Source organism: Chaetodon auriga, chromosome 22 (assembly GCF_051107435.1).
Source record: "Chaetodon auriga isolate fChaAug3 chromosome 22, fChaAug3.hap1, whole genome shotgun sequence".
Lineage (NCBI taxonomy): Eukaryota > Metazoa > Chordata > Actinopteri > Chaetodontiformes > Chaetodontidae > Chaetodon > Chaetodon auriga.
Genome location: NC_135095.1, coordinates 6,780,848 through 6,808,404, shown reverse-complemented (window position 1 = coordinate 6,808,404; position 27,557 = coordinate 6,780,848). Strand labels below are relative to the sequence as shown.

The 27,557-nt window shown below is 42.8% G+C and overlaps 1 protein-coding gene across 3 annotated transcripts; it reads right to left on the bottom strand.

Annotated features, from left to right (window-relative positions):
• Positions 1-735: 735 nt before the first annotated feature.
• On the bottom strand, positions 736-26,792 carry etv6 (ETS variant transcription factor 6). 3 transcript variants are annotated; one of them, XM_076721996.1, is made up of 9 exons: positions 26,319-26,594; positions 26,001-26,075; positions 22,126-22,255; positions 7,930-8,094; positions 4,886-5,020; positions 2,548-3,156; positions 2,205-2,347; positions 1,444-1,544; positions 736-1,289 (listed from the first exon to the last, which is right to left on the bottom strand). In XM_076721996.1, the coding sequence occupies exons 3-9, from the start codon at positions 22,160-22,162 to the stop codon at positions 1,187-1,189; spliced, it is 1,293 nt and encodes a 430-aa protein (XP_076578111.1). In that variant the 5' UTR covers positions 22,163-22,255; positions 26,001-26,075; positions 26,319-26,594; the 3' UTR covers positions 736-1,186. The 3 variants fall into 3 exon arrangements, with proteins under 3 accessions (XP_076578111.1, XP_076578109.1, XP_076578110.1); XM_076721994.1 differs by lacking the exon at positions 26,001-26,075 and having other exon boundaries at positions 26,319-26,792; XM_076721995.1 differs by lacking the exon at positions 26,001-26,075 and having other exon boundaries at positions 22,126-22,252; positions 26,319-26,738.
• Positions 26,793-27,557: the final 765 nt, after the last annotated feature.

Below are 27,557 nucleotides of genomic sequence, written 5' to 3'. Positions count from 1 at the left end.
GGATTTGTGTCACATTTACATCTGACCTGCTCATTTGAATGTCACGAAGTCGGATCCGAAAAGAAGTGTGCGTTGCTTTCGTCATCAGCTCCAAATGAACCCCAGTGTGATGATCAATACCACCATTTCCATATCTAATTAGAATAATTCTAATAATTAGATATGGAAAAGTCCACACTCATGATATTTTCAAACTAAATCGCATGATCATTATACTACAAGGCGCATTTGGAAATTTGTGCAAGAGCCTAATGATTCACTGTTCTGGAAACTTTATTCTATTTTGTCAGAAGACTAAAGACACAATCAGGAATTTAGTTCAGCGCAAAAATCGCCTAATGCATCAAAGAAATTAGTGGAGTGCATCACTTAAATGGCAATTAACAGGCTATAAACTGCATCTGGTTAATTGAGCCCAGCAGTGATCATCTCCCAATGACACTAATCAATCCCACAAACAGCAAGAAATTCATAAAAGACCAAAATATGATAATTTCTTCCATCTCTCATCAGCTCCAACAATATTATAAACTGCGGCCACATTTTATCCCACAACTGACGCTTTTAATCAGACTGTGTTTGACGAAGCCGCTGCCACGCCGGTCTCATCAAAAATGGTGCAATACTGCCATCATGTGGACGTTTGTTGTATTTCAGCAAACATCACCGGCATTCTCCTCGCATTGAGCCAGGAAGGTCAAGAGGAAAAAACGATTAATGCTCCACACTAATAAATACAGTTTGATCAAAAACGTTTATTCCATGGTGAAAACATTCCTGCCACACACGCACACACACCCAATTTTCTTTTTACAAACAGCAAAATTCCATAGTATAATGCATGTGAGGAGACAAAAAAAAATATCAGAAAAGTGACATAAGCACAAAGTGACTGGCTTCTGCAGTTCATCCAGAAATCAAAGGGAACACTTAAAAAGTCCTTTCAGCTCGGTCCATCGGGGAAATCAGAACAACTGATGCTGTTTTTTATCTTTTTTTTTTACTTCAGGAAAATATCATCCTAAGGCAATCTTAAGAGAGGACAGGTTTCCCGTCTGCCCCTGAAGGACTGGCACGAGCGAACGTCCACGCGCTCCAGATTCAACGATTGTTCAGGCTGCTTCTGAAAGGCATCGGCGGCTGTGGTAGTAGTAAGTAGTTCATGGATTTGTTTTCCCAGAGTTCCTCAGCATTCCTCTTTGATGTAGATTTGTTCGTCTGTGTCGGACTCCATGTGCTCCAGCCGGTCCGTCTGTCCGTTCATTATCTCGTCGGGAGTTTTCATGAACCTGGCGAACACGACAAGGAAGTTTTGTCATTCATTGAAGCTTCTTTCTCTGGTGTTTGGCCACTAACCCACAGGAACAACACATTAAACAATGTTAAATATATGAGGAGTAGCCTGACCAATTTTTAAATGAGGGTGTCTTTAATTTGGTATACCTGAATAGAAGTCTTTGTCCAGGCTCTTTCCTGATAATGTTCAGTTTGTAGTAGTGTCTCAGTGCTCGCGACATCTTCTCGTACGTCATGTTGGTCCTGTTCTGTAAGAGGGGAAAAACCAAAGTGAACACAAGTGGTGCAAAACACAATTTGAAAGGTAAACATTAAACCTGTAATACTGGCATTTCGGCCACTTGGGGGCAGCAGAAACAAGCTGCAAACACAATAGTGACATCACCATATGTGTATATAGTTATATAGTTGATATGGCTAGCATGTTAGCAAGCAACAACATTAGTATTGATTAGGAGTTTCTGGCCATCCAATGAATGTAAGTCTAACTCCATCCTCTTAACATCTGGCTCTTAACCTGCTAAATGCTCCACTATATTGGCCAGCTTGTCACTTTGCCTGTCTGCCTGTCTTTTCTACATTGGGTTTTATTCAAGCTCTCCTGCTGGAAACAGCTGGCCGCTGCAGCTGGTTCCAAGGTTGATGAGAATAGTTTGTGGTTTGTAAAATCATCACAAGATGACTAAAAAGGCTCTAAGCTCAAGGTGGAACTGCAGATTTGGATGATGTCTCTCTGGGAATTCATTACTTTGAGCAACAGATTTCACGTTACGCATCATCTTTTGAGTCTTAATTGATGTGAAAAATATCAATTAAGGCAGCTTTAAATGGTTCATCGAGCCACCTGCAGCCTGATCATAGGCAACAATCACTGGATACCCGGAGCCTTCTGCTGAGTGTGTGTTTACCTTGTGGTTGCCCCAGAGCCTGGCCAGGCCATTGGGGTCCATGATGCGGAAGACTTTGCTCTCTGTATCCTCCCAGCGGATGTAGTTCTCGTACCTGCTGTCTGACAGGAGCTGGTAGACGTAGTCCCACAGCAGCCTGCAGTCTGCAAGGAAACATCAGGGAAACACAGTGAGTTTACATGAGACGGTACAGATTTTGTGTCAGAGAATACCAAAGAGGCAACATAAGTAACTAAAATCTTGCCATCTCTGTAATGATCTGCTCATGTTGTGACTAAACTTTTCAATAAAGATATCACCTGTCGGAGCTTTAACCTCTAATCTTCTCACAGCTGAGTCTTACCCGCTATCCGCCCGATGGGTATTTGTTGCTCCTCTGGAGGAGACACGGGCATGATGACGTGGTTCCTGTAGAGTGCCTCCTCCTGCTGCTGCATGAGATGCTGCTGTTGCTGCTGCTGCTGGGCCAGTGGTATCTGATGGTGGTGGCTGTGGACTTTCCCCTCGCGCCCGTTCTCGAGCGTCACCTGAGACTGGGTTCCACCGCGGCTGTGCCTGAAGTCCATGGCGGCACCCCCGCCGCTCCTGTTCGGGCTGAGGAGCAGGGGGTTCATGATGGTGCTGGGCATGAGCTGGATGACGCGAGGAGGGCCCCCCTCTGGGCCCCCAGGGCTGCCGGGGCATGGCGCTTCTCGGGGTGTCACGCAGCGGCCATTCGGCGCAGCCGGGGACACTGACAGAGGGTACATTTCCTCAGGCAGGTGGTGGTTGCTGTCGGGCAGCTGGGAGAAGGTCTGCAGGTGGTCCTCGTTGGTTGGGCGGGGGTGGTTTGGCTCCGGGGGGGATCGCCTGGTGGCCGGATGGTGGGGGGAGCGGGAGCGGTGCCGCAGCTCGATGGTTGGTGGATGCTGGGGGAGTGGCTCTGTGCCACGTGGTGCCCGTCGTACCGTTTCTGTTGTTACAAAAGATACAGTATGTCAACATGCATCCACCCAGTCTATATCTGTATCGACATGTATATCTTTATCTTATCTAATTGTATGATATCAAACTGAATATCTTTGGGTTTTGGACGTCAGCTCTAGTTCTTTCCACTAATTTCTAAAATCATAAGCAGAAGAGTTGCAGCCCTACATGAAAATCACCTTTAAATTGATTATCTAGAACAGAGAAAATCGTCAGTGTGTGGATTTGTGTGTTGCGCAAATCCCCTTGTGCCTGAAGCTAGCTTTCCAGTGATCTTATGAACATGTTTGGGTGTGCACAGTGTTCTGTGTTTGCCATGCAGGCGTGTCACCAGTCAACAGATATTGGCTATCATAGTGATAAAAAAGCTGCAGTTCAAGACTGTGACCAACTCCTCAAACATTACCACAGAACAGAACCAACACCTCATGGTACACTGGTTTCACGTGAGCAAAGACCACTAGGTGTCACTAATGTCCCACAGTTAAGCTAAGAACTCTCCTCACACTATATCTGTGGAGGTTTGGTAAAAGTCCTCTGCTTTATGTTGAAGCCGTTTGCTTTTGTCCCTTCTTTAGCAAGTGATGGCAGAAACATCTACAAACAAGGAAGAGAGTCGAGACAAATACCAGCAAACTAATCACTGCAATAAGCCACTGCACTGTGTGCTGCACTGCAGCTTGTTTAAATAAGGCAGCGTTTCCTCATGGAACAGGTTTTACTGTCAACATGTGAAGTCTTGAATGTTGCTGTGTCACATTTCCTCAGATCAGAGCCAGAAAACAAGATGCTAACACTGGAGCAGAGACGTGTGTGCTTCTGATCAAAGAGGCCGAGCCACTATCTCTTATTCTATTTACTGTACTATCTTTAGCACCAGACATACAGAAGATCATCTTAAATTATCTACACTTTAACTGAATTCTATGTTCTATTTGCCTCTGCTTCTTTTTCAGAAAATCAAGTTTCTGTATTTTTAAGCAAAGACGACCCTGATACAATTCTTCTGCATTTTTAGAAGCTTTTCGTGCTCAGTTTTTCCTCTCAGGTGGACAGTATATCATCTGTGAACCAAACCTCAAAGGTCATTTGCATCAAACCCAGCTACAATTAGTATTTTTTGCCACAGGAAAAGTGACATCACTTAAATTGTACCGATTGTAATTATGTGGCTATCAATTAGCCTGCTGCTAATTACTAGATCGAATTAGCCTCCTCGCCTATAGCTAGCTCATATTAGATCACTGTAGTTGTTGTGAATGTACTGTTGTTTAATGGCTTGGCAACTTGAGTAAGTAGAGAATAAAGTTCTTGTATTATTACCCCAACTTGCGAACCACACCATGACTGTCATTAGCATAAACATGAAGCTCCATTGTTTTTAAACAGCGAGACAATTTTACATTTGGTGCAAATATAATCATCATCAAATCATCAAAGTTATCCTTATATAAAATGTATATTATTTTGAGTAAAAACTGTGTGGTGTGTATTTATTATGAACAACTTTCAATCATTTTGGACCCATTTATGGAAGAAGTTCCAATAATCTATGCACCTGAAGGTTATGGTCAAATAAATGTCAACTTTTAAGTGGTTTCCTTTATTTTGCCAATATCATCAGAACACTTGAAGGCCTATTGAAATTTATCTCAGAGCTGAAAATGGATGAAACGTGTGCATTAAAGAAAAAAAATACCGTTTATTGGACTGACCTTCAAGCTTCAGGTGCTGCACAGCGCTTTCAGGCAGCGAGTGGAAGGAGTTCCCGGGGAAATAGGCAGACGGGTAAAACACATGGGGCTTCCTCTGCTTCAGGATGTGCTGCAGCAGCTCATACAGGACGTCCCCTGCAGAGATGCAAAGGTCAAATGTTACCATACGTCCCCCGGCAGCATTTTGCGCCTGCATAAAATGGGAAATTAGCAGTGGCGTCATCCACTGAATCAGGTTCCCTTTCTTTTTTCCTCTCTGCTTTCCAGCAACAGGGAGCTTGAGCAATAATGGAAGAGACTCTGAGGAGGCAGACGACATGTCAGAATGATGGTCAGCCCGTGGGCTGAAACCGTCATGAGCCAAATAAGCCATCATACTGAAACAAAGTTCAGTGGCGGTGGAAGTTTACCCCAAGACAAAATGTCTTTAAAGGCATTGCAGGTTACTTAGTGGACAGCATGACCCCGATGTTGACACAGGTAAATGGGCCATGGCTCGATATGACCCTGGTATTCTCCTTTAAGTGGTAATACAGTAGTGGTGACACCAGGCACAAAGCCCGAGCAGGAAGTTCACTGAATGATTAACAGCAATGACAACAGCTCCTTTCCCAGCATGACAAAGCACGGTTAACAAATAACCTCAGGCACACTGGATGTGATTTTAACAAGACTGCCATCACACTCTGCCTTAAGGATTTTTGAAAGGCTTACCATAACAAGGAAATGATTCTCATGAAGGAAGTGATGGTGGACACACAAACACACACTCACCCCTTTCAGTTCTCACTTTCTGGTCCTGTGGCACTGAGTTGCACTTTGGGGAAAATTCCCACCTCATGATGCATTAGAGTTTAAGTCTGGATTTAAAATGCTAGTTTCAAACTTCACATGTTGTCTCAACGCTGCATGCAAAAAAAGCATGTTTATCATTGTGAATCAGATTTATCAGGAATTGAAAGCCAAAACAGGAGAAAATGTCCTGTCATGTTACAGTTAGTCATAAATGATATATGAAACACCCTCTTTGTCTTCATGTGATTCTAATAAAGCAGACTCAGGTTGAAACATGTAGCCGTAGCGTAGCTTTACAAACTGTGGGGCTGATCAGTTAAGACATTCCAGGGGAAAAAAACATTATTATTGTTAGAGCTTCTACAAAGGATAATATGGTGCACAACAGGGACTTATGGGAACTGCACCCTTACAATCCCTCAAAGGAGGAAATGGACACATCACAAGCCAAAAAAATGTGCTCTGTTCCCTAAAATGACGTTTTCACTGATGTCACTGACAACTGGGCCAAAACAATTACTAATATCGAAATTTAATCAATCACTGACAGCTTTATCGCTCCACTGCCTTTGTTTTTAGTTGCTGACACATGAAACCATTGCAGAGCGATGCTCTGACAAAACAAAATTATGTCGGTGTCATATAGAGACAACTCAAACCTGCGATGACCAATCACATTTTCCACAATTTTTTTTCCCCCAGAACTCAATTTCTTGACAGGATATGAAAGTTTTTGCTGAGTTGAAATGTAAACATCCTGATACAAGGTTGACAACAGCTGTCAGCTGGGCCACATCAACAGACACATCAGGGTCTCTGATTGTAGGACTCATACAGAACAGAGCACTTACTTTCTGTTCAGCTGTGCGGAGGGTTAAAGATTACTTGTTCAGTGAATCAATATTGCAATCAAATGCACAAATAAATGCTGAAATACACAAGGATTTTAAGTGTTAAACAAGAAAGAGATGAATAACATCTGAATTAAATATATTAATAAAAGGTTACAGGTACCTACATCAGTGGCAGCATGAAGCTCAGCTTTATACAAGACTAGTGATCGATGCTGTGATCAATCATGTAAAAACTGGTGCAATTACGCATAGAAACTCTTCTTCTAAGGGAAAAAAAATTACCTCTGCTGTGACAAAATGACTGATCGGACTGATAGTTACACTGACAGCATAAACATAAAGATTTGTAGAAATGTAGAATATGTTACATGTGTATTTTCCTGACTAAAGAGGCCATATTATGCCTTTGGGTTTCTCCCTGCCCTCTCATGTGTTACAGAGCATTTTTCACATGTAAAATGTCTTGCGTTCTCAGCTAGCATTAGCTTTGTTGTTGTACGTAGCCTGCTCCGCTCAGGGATCCTTGCTGGTTTGTGTGTGTGTGTCGTCTCTGACGGTAATAATATAGGTACATGAGCACTAGCTTGCCACCCCACTCTTACGACTGTCATCCTGAACACCAGGACTTCCAAAACGCTGCACGGGAACTTTTTTAGCTTTATTTTCATGCGCCTGGCTGCTGGCGTTGCCGGGGCAATAGTTGAGGTTGGTTTGTACTTCCTGATCAACCGTCTCCTACTTCCTCCCCTCGCAGCCTCGCTGTAACAGCTGCCTCCCTCCACTGTCGCCTGACAGTGCTGCCTTCCCTCTTCTGTCCAGCTGACTTTATTGATTTTTAAAGGGTGTAGTTTTGCTGTAAACACATTGATCTTAAAGCTGCACTGGTGCAGGATTTCATGTACAAATAAACTGTAGTATTAGTCTTAACCACAAAGCACAAAGGACAACAGTTGACAAAGGGTCACAGTGTTCGCCGCAACTCAGTTTTGTTGGGAGGAAAAATGTGGTCACGGTTGCGGATTTACCAAGTGTTTCACTCATCTGTGAGGAATCTACACCATCCATTCATTTAGATTCCTATCAGTCATTTTGTGACAGCAGGTGTCATTTTTTTTCCCTTAGCAGAGGAGCTTCTATGTACAACTGCACCAATTTTCCACAGCTTTTCTGAAACTAGTCACAGTGTTTCCATGATCTAAACCTGGTCTTTCTTCCTAGTTGGTAAATCTTCCTTTTCCAGTCTGAGTCTTTCTCCAGTTGGACTAAAAAACATGTCTAATGCAATCAATGAAAGTGAGTCATTTGTAAAACTTTTCACTGATGCCTCCAATTTTCCCAGCCTGGAATACACCTCGAATATCTCAAAAAAAATTCATGAGGAGGTGGAAAGCATACCGGAGTGGGGGGATCGGTAGCGGAAGTCCTCCTTGGTGAGCAGCAGCAGAGCTTTGCCGTTCATCTGGAAAGAGCCGCTGGTAATCGGCCGCAAGGCAAACTCCTTCTCTGCCCATCGCAGCCACTGGGCTACATCCTCCCTGCTCCAAAACACTGGCTGCAAACCTGGAGGTGGAAGGATTTTGGGAAAAGGAAAGAAGGGAAAGGAAGAGGATGAAGGAAAGGGAATTGAGAGCAAGGTTCGGTAAAGAAGCAACAAAGTGGAGGTGAAAAGGAAAGGGCGGAAGAAAAGACGGATGAGATCAATGAAGAGGAAGGCAGAAGGATGTGGGGTAGGGGGCGAGGAAGGAGGGGAGGGTGAAGGGGAGGGAGGAAAGGAGGAGGGGAAGGGGGGTGGGAGAGGAAGGAAGGAGGCAGAGGCGGTAAAAAGGATATTGAGGAAGTGGAGATAAAAGCCAAAAGGAGGGAGTGATTACGGGAACGGCAGCAGAGATAAAGAAAAAAAAGATGAAGGAGGAGACAGAGTCAGAAAGGGAGAGGAGGTTAGAATAAAAGATTAAAAGATGAGAGGTTAAGAGGAAGAATACAGAATGAATCATAAGGATAAAAAAGAGGGGGGGGATATATGAGAAAGACAGACTGTTATTTTATTTGATCTGCTGTGATCTGTGCTGTTCTTTGCTCTCTGAACTCCTGACAGGCACATCAGAGGACGGGCAGTTTATTAGTTTGTGTATAAATGGCCAAGGACGCATGGAGGGAACGAGAGCAGAGGAAACAGCAATGACAGTATCTCTTTTTATTCTCCTCCCTCGCACTCTGAAATATTTCTCTCACTGCCGTGGGAACAGGAGTGTGAAACATCTGCACTGGTGACCAACAAGCATTTAGAGGTAGCAGGGAAAGAAAAGAAAACTGTGAAAGTTGGAAAAAAAAAATAAAAATAAAAAATCGGAACAAAAGCTCAGTTTTATCTGAATGTTGAGCAGAATGTTGCAAAAGCTGTAAAACGTTTCTCAGATCTGCTGTGAATGCAGACACGAGCTTATTGGAGTTAAAATCTATATAAAACTATAAAATACAATACCATTTTCCACAATAATGTGTAGTCTGAATCTGATTATAAGTTTGCCCTGAAATACAGTAATTTGGGTGTCTTTGTGCAAGTATTATTTGGCACCGTTGCACAAGCTAGCTAGCTACCTGGCAAAGAACTACAACTACAAGCTATTAATAAAAACATAAACAGGGATTACGTTTTACTTTATCATGCTATAATGTTTGAGAGCTAACTAATTAGCTCACTTCACCCTTGCAGCCTTGTGGACATCATAAAATGCAGTTCGCTAAATATACATTAGCTTTGGGAAACCGTAGAGTGTAACGAAGTGACTGAAAACGCCGCCAAATCTTCTTGAGAAAGATGAAATTTCAGGCCCCCTTTAGCCAAAGTAGCCAAAATAAAATTAGCTAAGATGCTAACCTTAATAATAAGGTATGCCAAAATGCACTAAGCTTCATTATATTAGCGCCCTCCTCCTTCACATTTGTCTTTTTTTAACGTTACAGTCACATTTTACAAGGCTAGATTGAAATGTTCTCAACCCCTGATATGCTCTGACAAAAAAGGATCTATATTTTTAGCCTTACACATAAACATTTTTGACCCTTCTTTATCCTGGTTAACGCAGATACTGCCACCTCATAGTTTTGCACTCTGTGTAACCCAATGATTTACAGTATGACTCAGACTCGCCTCCCTGTCTTTTTCTATCTCCTTCTCTCTTTCACATGCACAGACACATAAAAACAGTCTTGCGACAGCGTACAGCTCCGATCAGAAGGTCCATGATACCCACACGGAGCGTAACTACTCATTTCTTACATCTCACTTATCGCCCGGCCTCAAACACTTCCTCTGGGAGTCGGACAGCTGTTATCTTTGGCCGCCAATGTCACTGTCACACAAGTAATAGGAACCTTGTGCTCGCTTTCAGGCCTCTCCCCCTTCAGCCCCCCCCCCAACCCGTCAAACAGAGGAAGTTTTCACAGAGAGCAATCAATATAAAATGAAACCCTGTCTAGCTTGTCAGATTCCCATTTCTTTCCTCCCCTTCTAGTCCTCTATATTCAGATAGCGGCACGAGCACTGCCGATAAGCCCGGGAAGGCCCAGGTTATCTGAAGCACAGCTTACAGTCTGTCAAGCTCTGACCCTCAGCTTGTCAACAGACATCCTCAGAAAGTGTCAGGGAATGGGATACAGGTGTTTCACAACCACGGGAGCAAGTATTGGGCTGATAAAGAACTATATTTCTTCATATTTTTTTCCTGGGTTTCTACCTTGGTCTGAGCACTGGCTCAGAAATCATAGCTGGGCTACATTATCTCTAGCCTCTAGCATGTTTAATAGTCTGTATGTAAATGACCTTGTTTTTAATCCTTATCCCTAAACACTGGTGAGTAAATTTGATTGAGTATGAACTTCCAACATGAGTGGTAAAAAAAAATATAGCATATTTTAAGTTATCCTCTATTACAAGGGGAGGACATGCAAACCAGTGACCCACAGTTTTTAGTCCCCTTTGTCCCAAATTTGTCATTTTTTTAGCTTCTACAAACGACCTTATGTTTAAATTTAACTGGACTATATAACAGGAATAGATCTTGGATGTACTGGAATACTCCTAACTGACTACATCATTGACTTTCTATCAATATTGAATCAAGCTGCCATCTGCACTGAATACACCAGCTGTACGTTCGTCTCTCGTGGCTGACTTGTGAGAGCAGCGAGGCCGGGGCGGGCAGCAGTGCAGCACGGGTCGCGAGGTCATGGCTGCGGTATGCTCTCTCCAGGGCCGGAGAGAGGTGCTGCTCTGCCAAAACCCCTCCGAGATCCGGTCTGCCGGCCTCAGCCATCTGCACAGAGCCCAAAGGAGGAAGCAACAAGGGGAGCAGAAGGGAAGAGGAGGAGGAGGAGGAGGAGGAGGAAGAAGGGGGCCCAAACAAATGTGTCCCACAACGCACTTTGGCAGGAAGCAATCCAGCGTGGGCTCTGTTTCAGCACAGGAAACTTCCTGCGGTAAGGTTAGAGAGTGACGCCGGGAGGTTTATTAACAGACAGCAGCATGCAGACGAGAAAAGGAAGAGTGGAAACAGAAAGGAAAGTGATGAGAGCAGCAGTGGATAGTGTGTGACGGCGGGGAAAAAATGAAGGCAGATGAGGTAAAGTAGCAGGAACAAGAGGATTAAACAAAGATACAAAAAGAGGAAGGAAAGGCAAACAGGAAGCAGAACAGGTACAGAGGAAGGAAAGGCAAACAGGAAGGGAAACAGGTACGAAGCCAGTGCTCAAATGAAGCTCACAGGGTGGATCATCATGCTCAGCCCTGGATTTCTGCTCATATCTGATTCTTTTGACTGTTCATAACTATTCTGGGATGTGACAATGTATGAAGCTCACGCAGGCGGTGCACTTTGCTCACTCTTTTGCTGACATGCCTGCTGCAACACCGCTCACCTGAAAGCTGTCACTTGCTGCCGCCACTGCTTGAACTGTTCATTCAGCATTTCAGAAGTCCACCTGCACCCCTACTTTTCCCTATCGTAGCTCCCCACCCCCTGTTGTGCTGAGCTCCGTGCTACCATGACGGGCGTGATGAGGTAAGAGCCAAGATGCCAAATATCAGAATCGCACAATAATTAATTACTAATTATTATTAATTAATAATTAATTTACCCTGCATCCATATCTACTACTAAGATAAACTGACAGTGATGTTGAAAAGTGGTATAAACAGAGGAGCTCAGATGTATTACAGTACTGATAAATCTGTCTTTGCAACCGATTTCAGTTACAGTCTGGATCTTCTGCTTTTGATTAAATCAAGTGTCTCTCCAAATACAAATCAAGTCAGTCACTTTTTTTCTCTCTCTCCACTGACGTGTCTCCGTGTCCTAACATTGCTCACCGAGCTGCCAGAACTATGTCAGCCTTACGTGAATCACGAGGATGTAGTCGCAGGCTTGTCAAGACCGATCATTTCGGATTTGAGCTTTAAAACCTGAGTCACATTCCAGTTGCGAGTTTCAGGATCTTATTCTGTATCTCATGTCCATGTGGTCTGCACAGGAACTGATTCTAAACACGATGGGAAACTTTCTGTCGCAGTGCGAGCAGTGAGACACAAACAACCTTTGCTTACTTTGAGGTGGAAAGAAATATGGATGGCATGTGCAGGGAGAGAGGAGAGGAGAGGAGAGAGAGCAACTTTGACCCCGACACTCTTTTCCTTCAACACATTCACACACTTCCTTAAACTGATGTCATCTCTGGTTGTTTTCTGCCACAGAATCTGTAACAGATTTGTTGCAGCTTACAGGAAGAAAATCAATTTCAGTCTTCCTTGTCATCAGTCCCTGCCTTTGTTGAAGGCGTCTCAGGTTTACAGTACTCATGAGAGTGTATATGCGTGTGTTTCTGAGTATGTGTGTGTTTACGTTGAATAAAACCGTCAAACGTGACAGCAGCAGGATCCCAAACCCTTGACTAAACCGTGGGCTCCTAATCCTCTCTGATGACACATAATTTTCACTCTGTGGTTTCTCAGGCCCCCGCTCATGCTCACTAACACACATACACACACAGAGCGCACAAGTTGCCAAGGCAACTCATAAGCGCTTGGGATGAATGAAGGGAAGAGGAGGATGAGATCACTGGTATCTTGTTTCGTTGTTGCGGTACAGAAGCCCTCAACTTCCCCTCGCAGCCAGACGAGTTAATGAGGTCCGTCCTGCTGTGAAGCTTAAAGGTCCCGTCCAAAATCTGTTTAGCTCTGCACGTCTCACCGGCGCTCATATCACCGCCATACTGCTGCTTATTTTTCTCTCACCCAGCTGAAAACTGCACCAACGACTGCCTCTCTTTACTAGGACTGACAAAAGATGGCTTTCAATTGTAACCCCCGCTCCTGGTGGCCATTTTAATAAAAGATCCACAGATTGTGGGCAAACGTTGGAGCTCAGCAAAGACGATCAGATTCTGGTTGACTTCACAGCAGCTAATGTGTCACTGTGTCCTAACTACACGAACCACTTCATGTATGTGGTATTTTCACGTTGGAAAAATGGTGATTTTGAGGTACGCTAGAAAAATCCCTTGATTTTTTTTTATTGTGGTATTACAGTCCCACAATTCAACACAGAATGTAAATGGAGGACCTACTCACAGCTGATAGAAGTGAAACAATGTCAGTGTTGTTGAGTCTATGAAATGTTTGGGCACAGTGAAATATACAGAGCCCAGAGCCCGAGATGATGATGACCAACAGTCCAAAACCCAAAACTGATGACTTTTTAATGTCATGCACGAATAAAGAAAACAGGGAATAGCAGAAATCCACTGGATGACATCTTCGTAGATGGCATAACAATTAATGAATAATCAAATAATTGCTGATTCATTTTCTGTCAGTTAACTAATTGATGAATCAACTGATCATTCCCAGTCCCGTGGCCGACACAAAAAGTAACAAAATGATAAAACTGTTATGGTAAAGTATTAAGTGTGTATAGTTAACATTAAAGCATTAGTATGTAGTATAGCATTGGGACACATATTAGAAGCTAGCATTAAAACATTAGCATTAACATCAGTGTTTTTGCAAGTTAATCTTATAGCTAGCATGTATATTCAACTTGGCATAGTTGACTTAGTCGCATTCGGTTGTTGTTTAGCATTGGGCAACAAATTACAAGAAGCTATCTTTACAATGTATGTAGCATTAGCATCAGTGTTTTTGCTCGACAACCCCATAGCTAAGTTTAAGCATGTAGAAAATGTGGCTAGTGCTACTAGGTAAATTTAAGTGACACATCTCAGTGTACAGCTAACGCACAGTATTTTATAGTAAAGCCAAAGTCGAGACAGCCTGGACTGTCCAACCCATCTGGACACAAATCGTCCTCCTTACCATCCTCTTTGCTTTGTCTGTGGACCTTCCTGAATGGATCAATAGCCACACCACAGGCAACAGCTATCTCCAGCATCTGTTTCTATCCTGCTTGGTACGTATTCAGCCATTAAAGTTTTCGATAGCACTCATAGCACTTGATGAGTGACATAAGACAAAAGTAAAGTCTCAACATGTGAGAATCAAAATCTCAGTTTATGTAAGGTTTGCCAAAGGTCAGGTATATCCGCTTCTAATCATTTCGAAACAGCTGTTTCTCTCGTGCATTATGCATTTCTGAGCATTTTCTTTCTCTTTATTTGTAAAACTGGAGCTGCACACATGCTGTATTTTGAGTCATACTAGAATATGAAAGTCACAGGTACTGTTTTCTGCCCGAAACTCCTGACTTTCAACTGTGTAAATATACACAAAGACACGACCGATGCATATGAAAATCTGACAGAGGGTTTTTTTGCAAAGCCTGAACTGAATGAACTATAACTACATAAACAAAAAAAAGAAAGAAAAAAAAAAAGAAAAAGGGGAAAACAAGGTTTGCTGCATCAGTAAGGCTGGGACTTTGCTCTCCTTAGTCACTCAGTTCTTCAGTAAATGTTTGCCTTTTCTCTCAAAGCAGAAGTAGGCGGATATTGGTCTAGCTATCTCAATAGAGAGAAGATTTTTCTCTCTCCAGACAGAGGAGGAGGAGGAGGAGGAGGAGGAGGAAAAAGGAAGGAGGAAGGAGGAGGAGGAGGAGGTGGGCTGGCCGTGACCTTCTGACACCCTGACTCAGGGACATGTGGGTATGAGAGCAACACAGTTCCACAGTTAAGCCTCACACACTATTCATCTCCCCTCGCTTTGTGTCTCTCTGTACACTGATTCCCTGTCAGGTGGGTGCGGCGAGGGAAAATCCACCTCCAAACACACACTTTTACTTTTCACTCAAGAGAAACCCCCCCCCCCCCCCCATATTCATCCTCCACTTCCTCCACCGGCATGCACGTGCCTGTCCCCGTCCAGCAAATCTGGACTTCATCCAGCCAAAACAAACATAAAACAGATCATCAATCACACGGAACTTTAATGGCCAGGAAGTAGCGCGACCTGTTTTTGATAGCTTGTTGTTGAGCACAGGAGCAAGCCGGCTCTTGTAGGTTAGTTCCTGAATCCAGCGTCAACTGCCACTCTTCCTTTTGTTCAGGAGCCAATTTTTTTTTTTTCTCTCTCTCTCTCTCTCTCTCTCTCTCTCTCTCTCTCTCACTTTTTTTTTATTTGGAAATGCAGAAGCTTCAAAGACATTTGTTAACTAAATCAAAAGGTCTACACTTGTCTGAAACATTCTCTCACACACACACACACACACACACACACACACACACACACACACCCTGTAAGCTCTGCATATACTGTTTTTTTCCATGTGGAGAAAGTGAAGTCAGCATTTTGTGCAGTGCAACACTAAGGTGCTCACGTCTCATGCAGGTCTTCTATGGTAGCGTTTCAACCTTCTTAAACTGACCACCTGTGAACTCTCATCCCATGTTACATATGTTATTCAACCAAAGAATGATTCTCTCTCCTCAGATTATTTCATTGAAATCATTTTCAGAAGTGCACCTACACACGAATAATTTAATGTCGCTTAAATATGTGGGATCTGGGATTCACTGGTTACTGATTCATGTCATTTATCTCCAGGTTTTCATACGGCAGAGCTGCAAGGGTTTCAATGACGGTTGGAGTGGAAATCCATCAAAGTCTCACTTTGAAATGTTGTCTCCATCTTTACTGGTAAGTACGGGTTTCCACGCTGCATTTCCTGGAATCACTTGTCAATTAAGGGGAACTCCGCTGATTTAAGTCAGAATTACTTTTTTTGTTTTCGTGCAGAGACAACATGAGAAAACAGTTGTATCAGGTGTAATCTGTGGCTCTGGAGGAGTTTTTTTAAATGTTAAAAACAAAAAGATGAAAGGTGACATCATTCGGGTAATTTCATCATGGACAGTGTAAAAGAACAAAATGTACTATGTCCTACTTGCAAGCTGCTATTTCTAAGTTCATGCTTCATGCAAATGTACTCAAAAAGTATGCACACTAAAAAAAAATACCCTTATATACAAGCTATTCACAGCTGCAAAACATTTAAATAAACTGCCACTTCAAGTGAGTCTGTCTGTCTCCACTGTCTCTATCTAAGAAAGGCCACCAAAAAATGTAATCTCTTCCAAAGTCGCAGTTTGATATTATATGAACTCTATCAGTTCCTGCATGTGAAAACAGTAAAGAAATGTTCACTGTACTACAAAGATAAATGTAAGACATATACTATAGCTTGCAGTATGGAATTGAGACAAAGGTGAGGGGCTTCATAGACATTAATGCTGCATTATGGGGAGTGGAGGATAGAGTGGTTTGGGATTTTGGACCACACTAAGGACTTTCAGCCCCTGGAGCTGTAGTGTTTTTAATCTGTCCCTTGCACGTCCACAAACTTTCTGAAGGTGCAATACTAAATCTCCGGAGTGCCCCCTTTCAAACAGTGTTTCTGCTATCAGCCTGACGATGAAGTGTACCTTTCTGTAGGTGGTCTGTTATTCTGCAGCATTTCTTTTTCTTATTTTAAACATACAAGAGATATGAAACACACCACCTATGTGACAGGAAAGAGCAACTACCAAACCTAGTGTTTATAGAGAGGGAGAGAAAAAGATTTCATCAACTGGAGGAAGAGCGATTGTGCTTTTGTGACTTTCCGTTTAAATCCTGAAATCAACAGGCCGCCGGTCAGTCATACGAGTGTGTGTTCACTGTGACGTTCAGTGTAAAACTCTGTTAGAAATGCCATGTGGAGCGCGTCGCGAACAGGAAGAGAAGGGGGCTGCGCTCAGCTCGCTCGCTGGCATGTGAGAACAGTTTCCCTTTCAGAGGAGAAAAGAGAGCCAGTTAAAACACACACACACACAGACACACACAACAACAACAACAACATTTATTCAGGAAGCGCCGTCTGCCCACTCAGGAAATTCCTGAGGACAAGAGCTGCTTCCAGGGGCAGGAAATTTCCCCTCAGAAAGACCAAACACACACACGCACGCACACACTTTATAACACCAATTCCCCCGCACAGTAAAAAGGGTAATATACCACAAAGAAAGAGAGAGAGAGACCAAAGGAAGCTGCTGAGGGGGTTTGCGAGGGGGTTTGCAGTCATGTATGGTAACACACACACACACACACACACACAAACACAAACTTACTCATACACACACGCATACAATATACACCTACACTACCTCTGGCAAGCTTTGCACAAAGACACAAGATTCACTCACACTCATCCACCCACTCGTACAAGCATGCATAACGCAAACCCAGCTGTGAGCGTGCACACGCGCACACGTGCACACACACACACACGCACACACACACACACACACACACACACACACACACACACACACACACACACACCAAGGAAACCAGCCAGTCTTGTTTCCATGGACATAGATTTTTTTAAATCACCCAGTAAGATATTTCTACTCTTGCAGCCACTGTTCTTTGTATTCCCTGCATGTTTACTGTAAAATAATATTGGAATACTTGTGTTTTAGACCTTTAAATGATTCAGTGTTTTCCCACTGACTAGCTCTCAGTTGCATCATGCTCTGAGTACGTGGGCGCCATGATGAGCGACGCCGCCTGGATTGTGACTGAATTAAAACCCGACAAATCCAGTTCGGTGAACGTCAGCGATGCTTTATGGTGAGCGGTGGTGAAAAACCTCCCAGGCCTTGTCGTGCTTGTCTCGGCACAGAAAAACAAACAAAACATTGCGGGTGGTTGACAGCACTCCTCCGCTAGCTGTTAAAAGCCACGCATTTGTCTACTCACAGACTAATACTGCTGGATGATTCCTTTAATGACCCGTTTAATGTGGATTGTTTTTAAAGCCACAATGGAATTTAAAAAAAAAAAAAAAAAAAACATTTTCAACAAATGTGTAATTCATGTGTTTTAGTGGGCCACCATCTGTTTTTAGTTAATAAACTAAAAAGCTAGAATCCAGGTGTATAGTAGCCGTGTGGCTCGGTCAATGCCCTTTGTTCAAATCATTGGCAACAACACAAGGAAACGAAAGTAATAAAGGAATAGTTCAACATTTTGGAAAACGTGCACACTCGCTTTTCTTGCCGAGAGTTAGCCGAGAAGTTTGATGCTACTCTCACGTCTGTACGGTAAATATGAAACTACAGCCAGGGGGTGGTTAGCTTAGCTTAACTTAGCTTAGTTTAGCTAATGGCTGTTAGATTTTGTTTGTTTTATTCCAACAAAAACCAAAGTGTAAAAATGACATGTTATGGCTTTACCTGGGTTTTTATGTGCTCGGCTATTTCTTGGCTGAGTGCACTGACTTCCTGAAGCCTTGTTGTCACCTTGAGGTTACCTGGCAACCAGCGCAGCTTCTAGGAAGTCTATTCTACTGCAAACTCAACAAGCACAGACCTAAGCTTTATATTAACAGTTCAGAAGTGGAAGCTGTCTGAGGTTGTTACTGTCTCTTACTAAATAGTACACAATGGAAACATAATTCATTATTCAACTCTTGATAATGACTTGTTTTATTATTTTCTGTAACGCCCCCACATTTTGATCACATTATGGATGTATAATGCTCTTGAAATGCAATTCAGCTGTACCACATGTTGTTCACCTTATGAACTGAATATTCTTAGATACAAAATACACCCTCCTGCATATTATAGTCTAAACAGTGCACTTCTCATGTTTCCGTTTCAATACTTTATAATTCCATGCTTGTATTTTTAACTGTCTTTACATGGTAGTATAGTAACATAGATGCACTTTTCTGTATAGGTTACTTATTGCCTAACTTTGTACAACAGTATAGTATTGCATTTCATTTCTGCTTACCACCCCTCTTTAGTACATATAGTATACTCATAGTGTCTTTGCATTTACTGCTGACATCTGACTGCACAAAATCAGAGGCATTTATATTGAACTGCTTTTTTCGAATGGAAAGTATTTTTACAATTATTTCACTTAAGATTCAGTACTTCACAGAACAGCAGCCAAAAAAGCCAAAAGCTCAAGCATCAAAGACCTGAAGAGAAAGTGAAAGGAAGTAAATTAAAATACATTTGTCATGTGGTCTGGGTTTGTAGTGTGTTACAGTGATGTCTGACTGAAAGGGTTAAAACTGAGCCTGGTAGCATTCTTTAGTTGAGGAGCAGGCTGCAACTCTCCCCGATCTAATCCACTTCCTCCCCAGGAAATGGAGAAGGCGGATTTCTGCCCACACTGCAATTTCCTCCCTCATTCTTTTTCTTTCTGTCTTTTTTCCCCCCCCTCTCCTCCTCCCTCCTCCTCCTCCTCCTCCTCCTGCTCTCTTCCTTCCCTCTCCCCCCTCAGGACAGAGCTCCCTCTGAGTGTGGGGGTTAATGTACAGCTTGTTTTCCAGCACATGTGTGTTTAGATAGGCAGGAGGAGAAAGGACGAGCAGAGGTGTTTAAGACGGTGCGCGGTGACAAAGACATGTTGCCGTCTGTCTGGGGGAGAGTGGATCCCGACCAGCGGCAGCCGTAAACTAAACACTGAAGAGAGAGAGAAAAAGAGACGTTTTTCTGACCTGCAGATGTGAGAGTCATGTCTGTGTGAGGAACTGTGTTTGAAATCTGATTAAAACAAAGCAGGACTTCCACATGTCTGCGGATGTGAACTGACCCATCGGTTTACTCGACAGGAAACTCAACGCGGACCTGTTGAGCGTTCTTCCTTTTTCTGCAACAATGCAAAAGAGGAAGTGGGCTGAGGGAGTTTCCTGTGCGTCTCATCCAGCCTCAGCCTGCGCGGCTGCCCAGCCCAGCGCCCCCACGAAAGCCCTGAACTTAACACTTGCCAGAAAAAAAAATAAACTGGTTAAATATTGACGGACGCGTGGACAAAGGAGCTCAGGGTTACTCTTTGAACATCGAGCCTATCTCTTGGCACAGCTCCAGCCCCGCCTGCTCTATGATTGGTTAGGCAACAGTGAGCCAATGCAACCGAAGCAAAGCCCCGAAGAGCCATAAATGTCACAGTGTTGCTTCATTTCATTCACTTACACCTTCTCAAAAGATATTTCCTCGACTGCCTCACCTTTCTCGCTTTTCTTCCTCTTTCAGTTCAATTAACACCGGAGAGTTCAGGTAGTGTGAAATGCTGACCAGTTCGGGTTCATCTAAAGCCTGCTGCTGGTTTTCATTGGTCCGAAGCAAAGTGGAAAACTTGTCCTTGCTTCTTTTTTTCTACAATATATTTGCTTTGTTCTAATTAAAAGTAGTCAATTAATAGACAATCAGCGTGTCTAAACATAAGCCACATGACTTCCAATTAGCTTGTTTACTGCTCTCATCAAAAACTAATTCCAGCTACTCTAGCTTTAGCTGATATGACTTATTTGTCTGGTCTTTTCCTCTCTGCTGTCCATGCCGCTTTAAGCTACCAGTGTTAAAGCCTACAAATCAAGCGGTATAAAAGGTGCCTGTGGGGTTTTTTTGGAAACAAAGAGTTCGATTCACAGCCGTGTTACTCAAAAAAATGTATCATGTAGACATCAAGAAATGTGCTGAATGCATTTCCTTCCTCATAAAATATTAGCAAAGTTGATCTTTTGAAATAACTGAAATCCTGCATTGTTTACATCCATGCCCGCTTGCTAGCTGTCTTCTTCTTCACTGCCTTCGATGGCACATTGCAACATGGTAGCGCATTACCCTCATCACGTATTCACCTTCACTTTGGTAACGTTAGCTAGTTTTAGCCACTTTAAGCTACTGGTCAAACCAGACCAAGTAAGGTTGTATCACCAAAATCCCTCAGTGTGTTTAACTAAGCAAAATGTGCAGTTTGCTGGTTATAAATTGAACTTTTCCTTAGCGAGAGTAAGAATTTTTCATTTCTTCTTTCAAAAGTTATGTAGTCTCACTTTAAGAGTTGTTTTTTCAATAAATCTGTTTCAACCATCTGCACAGCTGCGTCAATGACACTTTTTTTTCTGTAGCGTTCTTCAGGCTTCTTGACATCCTAATCCAGCCTACCAAGATCTGATTGGCTCAGTTGCTTTCCAACAGTGAAATGTCTGTCAGTGAGCACCCGACGTTCCTTGGATCAATAACAAAATCTGAGTTTTAATTCGGCCCTAATTTTATTCCAAAACGGTGGGTATTTCACTGCTCTTATTTTTCCAAACGTTCAATTCTTCGCAAAAGTTGCAACCCGGGACTATTTCACCCTGCTCATGCACACAAGGAGGTTCAGGAGGTCTCTAATTCAATGGTCAGAATATGATCCTTGAAGAAAAAAAACATGCAGACATATAATAGATTAACATAAGCATCAGTCCATCACTATTTGTTCTGATTGGCATTCCAGCTGTGACGAGTCATATTCACGTCCTACGCTTAAGCTTTGAGGTTTTCTTCTCTAACTGGCTAAGATTACATCCTTAATCCTACTGAAATTTGCGGGAGTCTTAGTCCCCTTACCCCCAGCCCTCCGCTTCTTCAACCCTCTCTCCTCCTAATCAGGTTGTCATCCTTTCCCCTTCAATCATTGCCAGCCCGTGTGTTCTCCGCTCCACATTATCTATACCTGACTGCTGTGTAACTGTTGGTTATTCCAAAGCAGCAGGTCTGTCAGTTCTGGTCCAGTGGAAGCGTGTACGGTTCAGGTGTCTGACCCTGGATCTGCTTCAGCGCCTCCCAGCTGAGAGGTCCGGCATGACTGGGCCGGCACTCATGCAGTGATAACGGCGTGTGTGTTGTCATAATTGGATGTGATGGGTTTTAACCATTTAAGTGATATTTTGCAACATTTTTATTTCTTCATGTTGGCTCTTCTGACTCTGATCAGACGGTCTACGCCTTCTGTTTGCTGTTCTCAGCTCTCTGATATCACCACCTGCAGAAGCTCAAACTGGATCTACAGAAAATCCCAAAAATGTCACAGTCCCGCCCACACGGGTTGATTGACAGGTCATTTACTGGATGAGCCAAATAAGAATGTGACTTCCCAGATCACCTCTCTAGCCGAACAGAAACATTTACATTGCAAGACGCTAAAAACACCGACAAAAATCAATCTGTCCTGTTCAAATGACCGACTGATCAATGTGGGTAGGAGTCACTGCTCATCTGGGTGTGTGTGTGTGTGTGCAATTGTGTGTGACTCACGCAGGTGCGCAGGCAGCCTGGCAGGCTCGTCCTCCATTCGGCTGGCTGGCCTCGCGGCGGGAGCATGGACGGGGGAGGAAGTGGAGTTTGGCAGCGGGTTCGCGGAAGGACTGAAAGAGCTCCTCTCCTGCTATGAATAGACACAGAGACACAAAGCATGGCTCACAAAGCTCCACGACGCACCGGCCCTGAACCCAAACAGCCCCACGCCGACGCGCCTCACCTCGCCGTGCACCCACAACATCGACTAGCCTTGGTCTCATCTCTGTACACAGAGGAGTATGTGCTTCTAATAAACTGAAACACAGATCTGTCATGTTGCGAAGATGCAAATATTCAGAATGCCACGCATGCTTTAGCACATGTGTCGCTTTTTAAAGTCTTTAAATAACCAATGCTCTGTTAAGAAAAGTGTCAATCTCAACACAGATAGATTTTCATCATTAATCATTTGTGCTATGAAATGTCTGAAAACAGTCAAACATTCCCATCATAATTTCAAGGAGCTTGAGGTGACCAACAGTACAAAACACATCATTCTGCGTATCTACAATGATAGAAAATCAGAAAAGCAACACATCTGGGAAGTCGGAGGCAGCAAGTGTCGGACATTTTTGCTCAACAATTGAAACATTTTATCTATAATCCACTTTTTCGTTGGCGTTTTGTTGATCAACTCATTAATAAATCTACTCATCATCTCACTATGAATTATCACCGTCTTTGCAGCAAACACGTGTGATTACTGGAGACCCTAGACGGTCTACAACTGGGGCCGCAGCTAATTACTTTTATTGATAGATCTCTATTATTATTTAAAGAAATCGATTAGTTTGAGGCAATAACTTTACTTCTTTAGTCTGACAAACTCAAAAACTCCCTGAGTGTTTACAATATGACAGAGAGACACAGTAAATGTTCACAATTCTGTTTTTTGTTTCACTTTTGTGTCTCATTTCTGCTTGACAAACCAAAATTTGATAATTACTTTCACTGTTAATGCACCAGCTAAAACAACTGGTTGTTTAATGGACGAGTTGATTGAACTCAAATTATTCTGCACCTCTTTTGATTTGTCCGATTGGTTGTTTAAGGTATTTTTTTGAGCAAAAATGCCAAACATGCTGGTTCCAGTTTCTTAAGAATGAGAATTTGCAGCTTATCAAACTGAAGATCAAAAAAAATTCTAGCCCTTAGCTCTCGGAAACTGTGACAGACATTTTTCACTGTTTCCTGATGTTTCTCGGCAATCGATTGATTACAAGAAAAATAATCAGCAGATTAACACATAATGGAAATAACTGTAGTGGTGATCAATAGTGATCGCTATAAGGGTCGTTTTTAACATCGTCATTGTAAACTGTTCAAGTACTATGATAATTTGTACAAATACTTTAGAAGTTGTTTCTTCCAGATGTTGGAAATAAAAAAGTTTACACCTGCATTTTAAGTCTTTATTTTGGTCTGTAATCTTAATGACTCAGTACAGGCCAGATGTAGTAGCAAGGACAACAGTAGATTTCAGTACTAGTACTTGTTGTTGCTAATAGTAGTGATTGCAGTACTTTATTAATTCAACTTTCCCCATTTTTCTTCTCCACAGAAACTCCTGAAGCAATGACAGTTTCATCTCCAGGCACAAACCGAACAGCCAAAACATGCACAGCCATTCACGTCTGAATGGAGGATATTCAAGTGAGTGTTTGAATGTTTTGATAAGCACGAACCCTCAGCTGAGAAGTGTTCTTGTGCAAGATCAGATCTGATATTTTAATAATTGACGGAGCGTTTAAAAAAAAAAGCCCAAAATGTCATGGTTTTCTGTTTCCCAAATATGAAGATTTGCTGCATGTCTCTGTTTTATGTGATTCTAAATTAGATAAATTTGGGTTCTGGACTGTTGGTTGGGAAAAAAAAACAGCAATTTGAGTGTGTCGCCTTGGGCTCTGGGACATTGTGATGGGCATTTTAATCTATATACGTATCAATGTATAAGACGATGATTGCAATGAAAAAACAAGCAGGTTTTTCCATAATGAAAACACCTTCAGTCGCAGCCCTCTCCAGGATACTCTGATATTTCGCACACTCTTAAAACGCTCTGCTGTAGTACAGCACACTTATTGAATCTAGGTTATGGTATGAGGTTTTCCAGTTTGCTTTCATTCTCTGTTGACTGGTTTCCTTTCCTGCAAATGATGGCAGAGACATGAAGCCACTTCAGTTTCTTGAGGAAATGAAGCCTAGTTTCTGCTGTGTCTCCCTTCAGTTTCAGCCTGCTGTCACCACCCAGTCACTCTGAGACCTGCACGACCAACTGTACGCACCAGGAATTTCCTGTGGAAGCCAAGCAATAATCTTTAAGGATTTTATTTCCTCCTCTCTAAGGCGAAGGCTTCTCTACCCCCACTTGACATCCACTTTCTAAAAATTCAGTTGTCCAGAAAATTGTCGGGTTAGCAGCAATGCGACAGGGACAGTCGGGACAAAGCTTGTGATAAAGGCGCTGCAGAAAAGGCAATGGGATTTGTGACAGAACTGGGCTGCAGCATGAAGCTGAGGGGGAGTCCTGTCCACCGGCGGCCGTGGCAGGAAACTTCTCAGAGTGAAGTGCTGATCGTTCCTCAGCGTGCGACTGTAATCATGCAGTGACATCAGACTCAGCAATGAGGAGACATCCTTCAAAACAAAACACCATATTTCACGTTGTGTCATCCAACAGCCCACATTGTTTTCAGTTCTTTCAGACTGACCTTGACATCCCACACAATAGTTTTATCATGTTCCTATCACAGCTGCAACTAACGATTACTGAACCTGTCTGTTGGTTTTTGGATTAACAAAATGTCCAAAAAAGAGAAAAAAAAATCCAGTCACAAGATCTGAGAGCCCGAGGTGACGTCTTCAAATGTCTTTTTTTTTTTTTTTTGTCTGACTAGCAGTCCAGAACCCAAAGACATCCAATTGAAAAATACACAAAAGCAGCAAATCCTCACATTAAAGAAACCAGAATCCTTAAATATTTGATCATTTTGCTTGATTACAAAAGGAAACAAATAATCAATTATGAAATTTGCAGACCAATCTGCTAATTTTTAAGCCTTGGTTCCGATTGGGAACTCAGAGTAAGTCTGTGTTAACCATGACCGACTTCAATGTCTCACAGTTTTCCTTTTCACAGGACTCCGACTATTGGATTACGGATTTTTTTCGTTACTGATTAATGAATGATTGATCATTTTAGAGTGCCAAACATGATGACACATGCCACCACCAGCACAAAGTGTATTCTTCAGACTGTTTACACAATCTGACCCGCAGTAAGAAAAAACAAGACATCCATTTAATATTTACATTTCAAAAAGTAAGGCTGAAACTAAAGATTATTCTTATTGATTCCCTATTGAATTTTGCTTTTGGTTAATCAATCAATCAAATGTCAATCACAGAGCCCTCGGTTATTTACTCAGTTTACAATGATGCAAAACAGAGAAAAGGAGCAAGCTGGATTTAGCAAATGTTTGGCTTTTTTTGTCCAGTAAATGACAATCATCATCATGACAATCATTTAAAAAAAAAAAAAAAAAAAAAAGTTTCTCATCAGTTTTCTGTCGATCGATCGACTGACTGTTTCAGCTCTAAACCAGAGGAGTTTGTCGGTGGCAGAGCTCCTTTTCCATCCCAATATTCCTTGGACTACATGTGTAATAGGCCTATCTAATAACGACTTTAACAGCCCCAGCTCCTCCTTATCTTGTTTTGTTGTGACTGCACGAGAATCCTCTCTGAACGCTCTCGCTGATGCTCCACGCACTGCCCACGTTTAGAAATGTGTTGTGTAGGTTACAGCGTGTTCGCCCACCGGCTCTGATCACCTTTATTTGGGCGGTAAATCAAGCGTTTCGCAGACAGTCACGACTTCTTCCCATCAGCATCCGAGTGGAGGCGAACTAAAAAAAAAAAAAAAAAAAGCGTGGAGCAACAGATGACTAGCAAAACAAACGCGCCTCCACAGACACGGACGGCGCTACAGCTCGTGCTCCCGGGCTACATGTCTGAGGAGGTGATAGGCAGCTACGGTTAAACCCCTGCGGGAACATCCCGGCCACAGTGCGAGGGATTCAAACCTGTGAGAGGAAAAGTGTCCGCTGAGAAGGCAAACAAAGAGCACAATATGAACCGACTTGCGTTACCTTGTTCGCAGCGGAGGAGGATTCAGACATTATCTCCCGTCAACTTCTCTCCCTCTCCTTCCACTTTTCCGTTGTGCTCTCCTCTTTATCTCCTGTTGTTTCCTATAGAAACGCAGCGGCGGCAGGAGGAGAAGAAGAAGAAGAAGAAGAAAAAGAAGAAGAAGAAGCGACAGTCCGACTGCTCGCCTTGTTGTTGCGGGAGAAGTTGTGTGTTTTTTTCATGTAGCCTGCTTTCTCTTTTTTTATCTGCTGGCCGGCTCCATAGCGCGGCTGTCGGCGTGAAAACTTCTTTTGTCTGCGTGTGTTTCCCTTCATATGTCGGCAGCGTGCTGGTTAATAATCCCTTCCTGGAAGAGCGAGACTAAAGAGTGAGAGAGAGCGACGTCCTCTCGCTCTCTCTCTCTCGCTCTCTCTCTCTTTCTCTCTCTCTCGCGCGCTCTCTCTCTCTCTCTCGCTCTCTCTCTCGCGCTCATTGATCTGGATGTGTGTAAAACGGCGAAATGACGTGAATTCCCAGCATTGAGCCTTGCCCCCTTTTAAAGGGAAACCCGTAGCAGGAAATCGCAGCAGGTCGCGAGGCAGAGACATGACTGCAGGCTGAGAGCCGCACTGACAGACTGACAGACAGACAGACAGACAGACAGACTGACTGACTGACTGATTTTCTCTACACTTTTTTAAAATGTAACCTTAAAGCACATGCGGTTATACTACAGCTTTAATGGCGCAGCACGCAGTGAAAAAACCAAAAGCATAAGTGTGACGGAAGGGAACATAAAGGCTTCGAGGAGAAACTCCATATGAAACGAATCATTTCATACTAATGAATCCATGTTTTATAATTTTAATAACATGGATAATATTGCCTATGAGATTAGATTAGATTAGGTGTAACTTTATTGCGTATTTATTGAGACGTCTAACATCAAAGTGACGTACAAATGTATAGATCCACAGTAAGGGATAAATATGATTATGATAAGTTACACACAGAATGAATAAGACATATACAACATGTGCTGGTGTAAGTACAACAGATGGGACTGCTCAGACATCATATATAGTAGCTTGTCAACAGCCTAGTGTTTACAAACCAAATGCACAAAGTATTATAAGGTCACTTTCAAGTGACTTCCACTGCAGAGATGTAGTACAAAAATGATGTAGATGTAGTATAGGCTAATAAAAGAATACCATGTGATAAAAGGAGATTATTGTTGCATGTTGTATAGCATGGAA

Coding starts and splice junctions, on each gene's coding strand:
- etv6 (XM_076721994.1), bottom strand. CDS start 26,348: ATGTCTGAATCCTCCTCCGCTGCGAACAAG. Junction 2,348..2,547: donor ACCCATCGGGCGGATAGCGG/GTAAGACTCAGC, acceptor GTTTCCTTGCAG/ACTGCAGGCTGCTGTGGGAC. Junction 1,545..2,204: donor GGCTCTGGGGCAACCACAAG/GTAAACACACAC, acceptor CCCCTCTTACAG/AACAGGACCAACATGACGTA.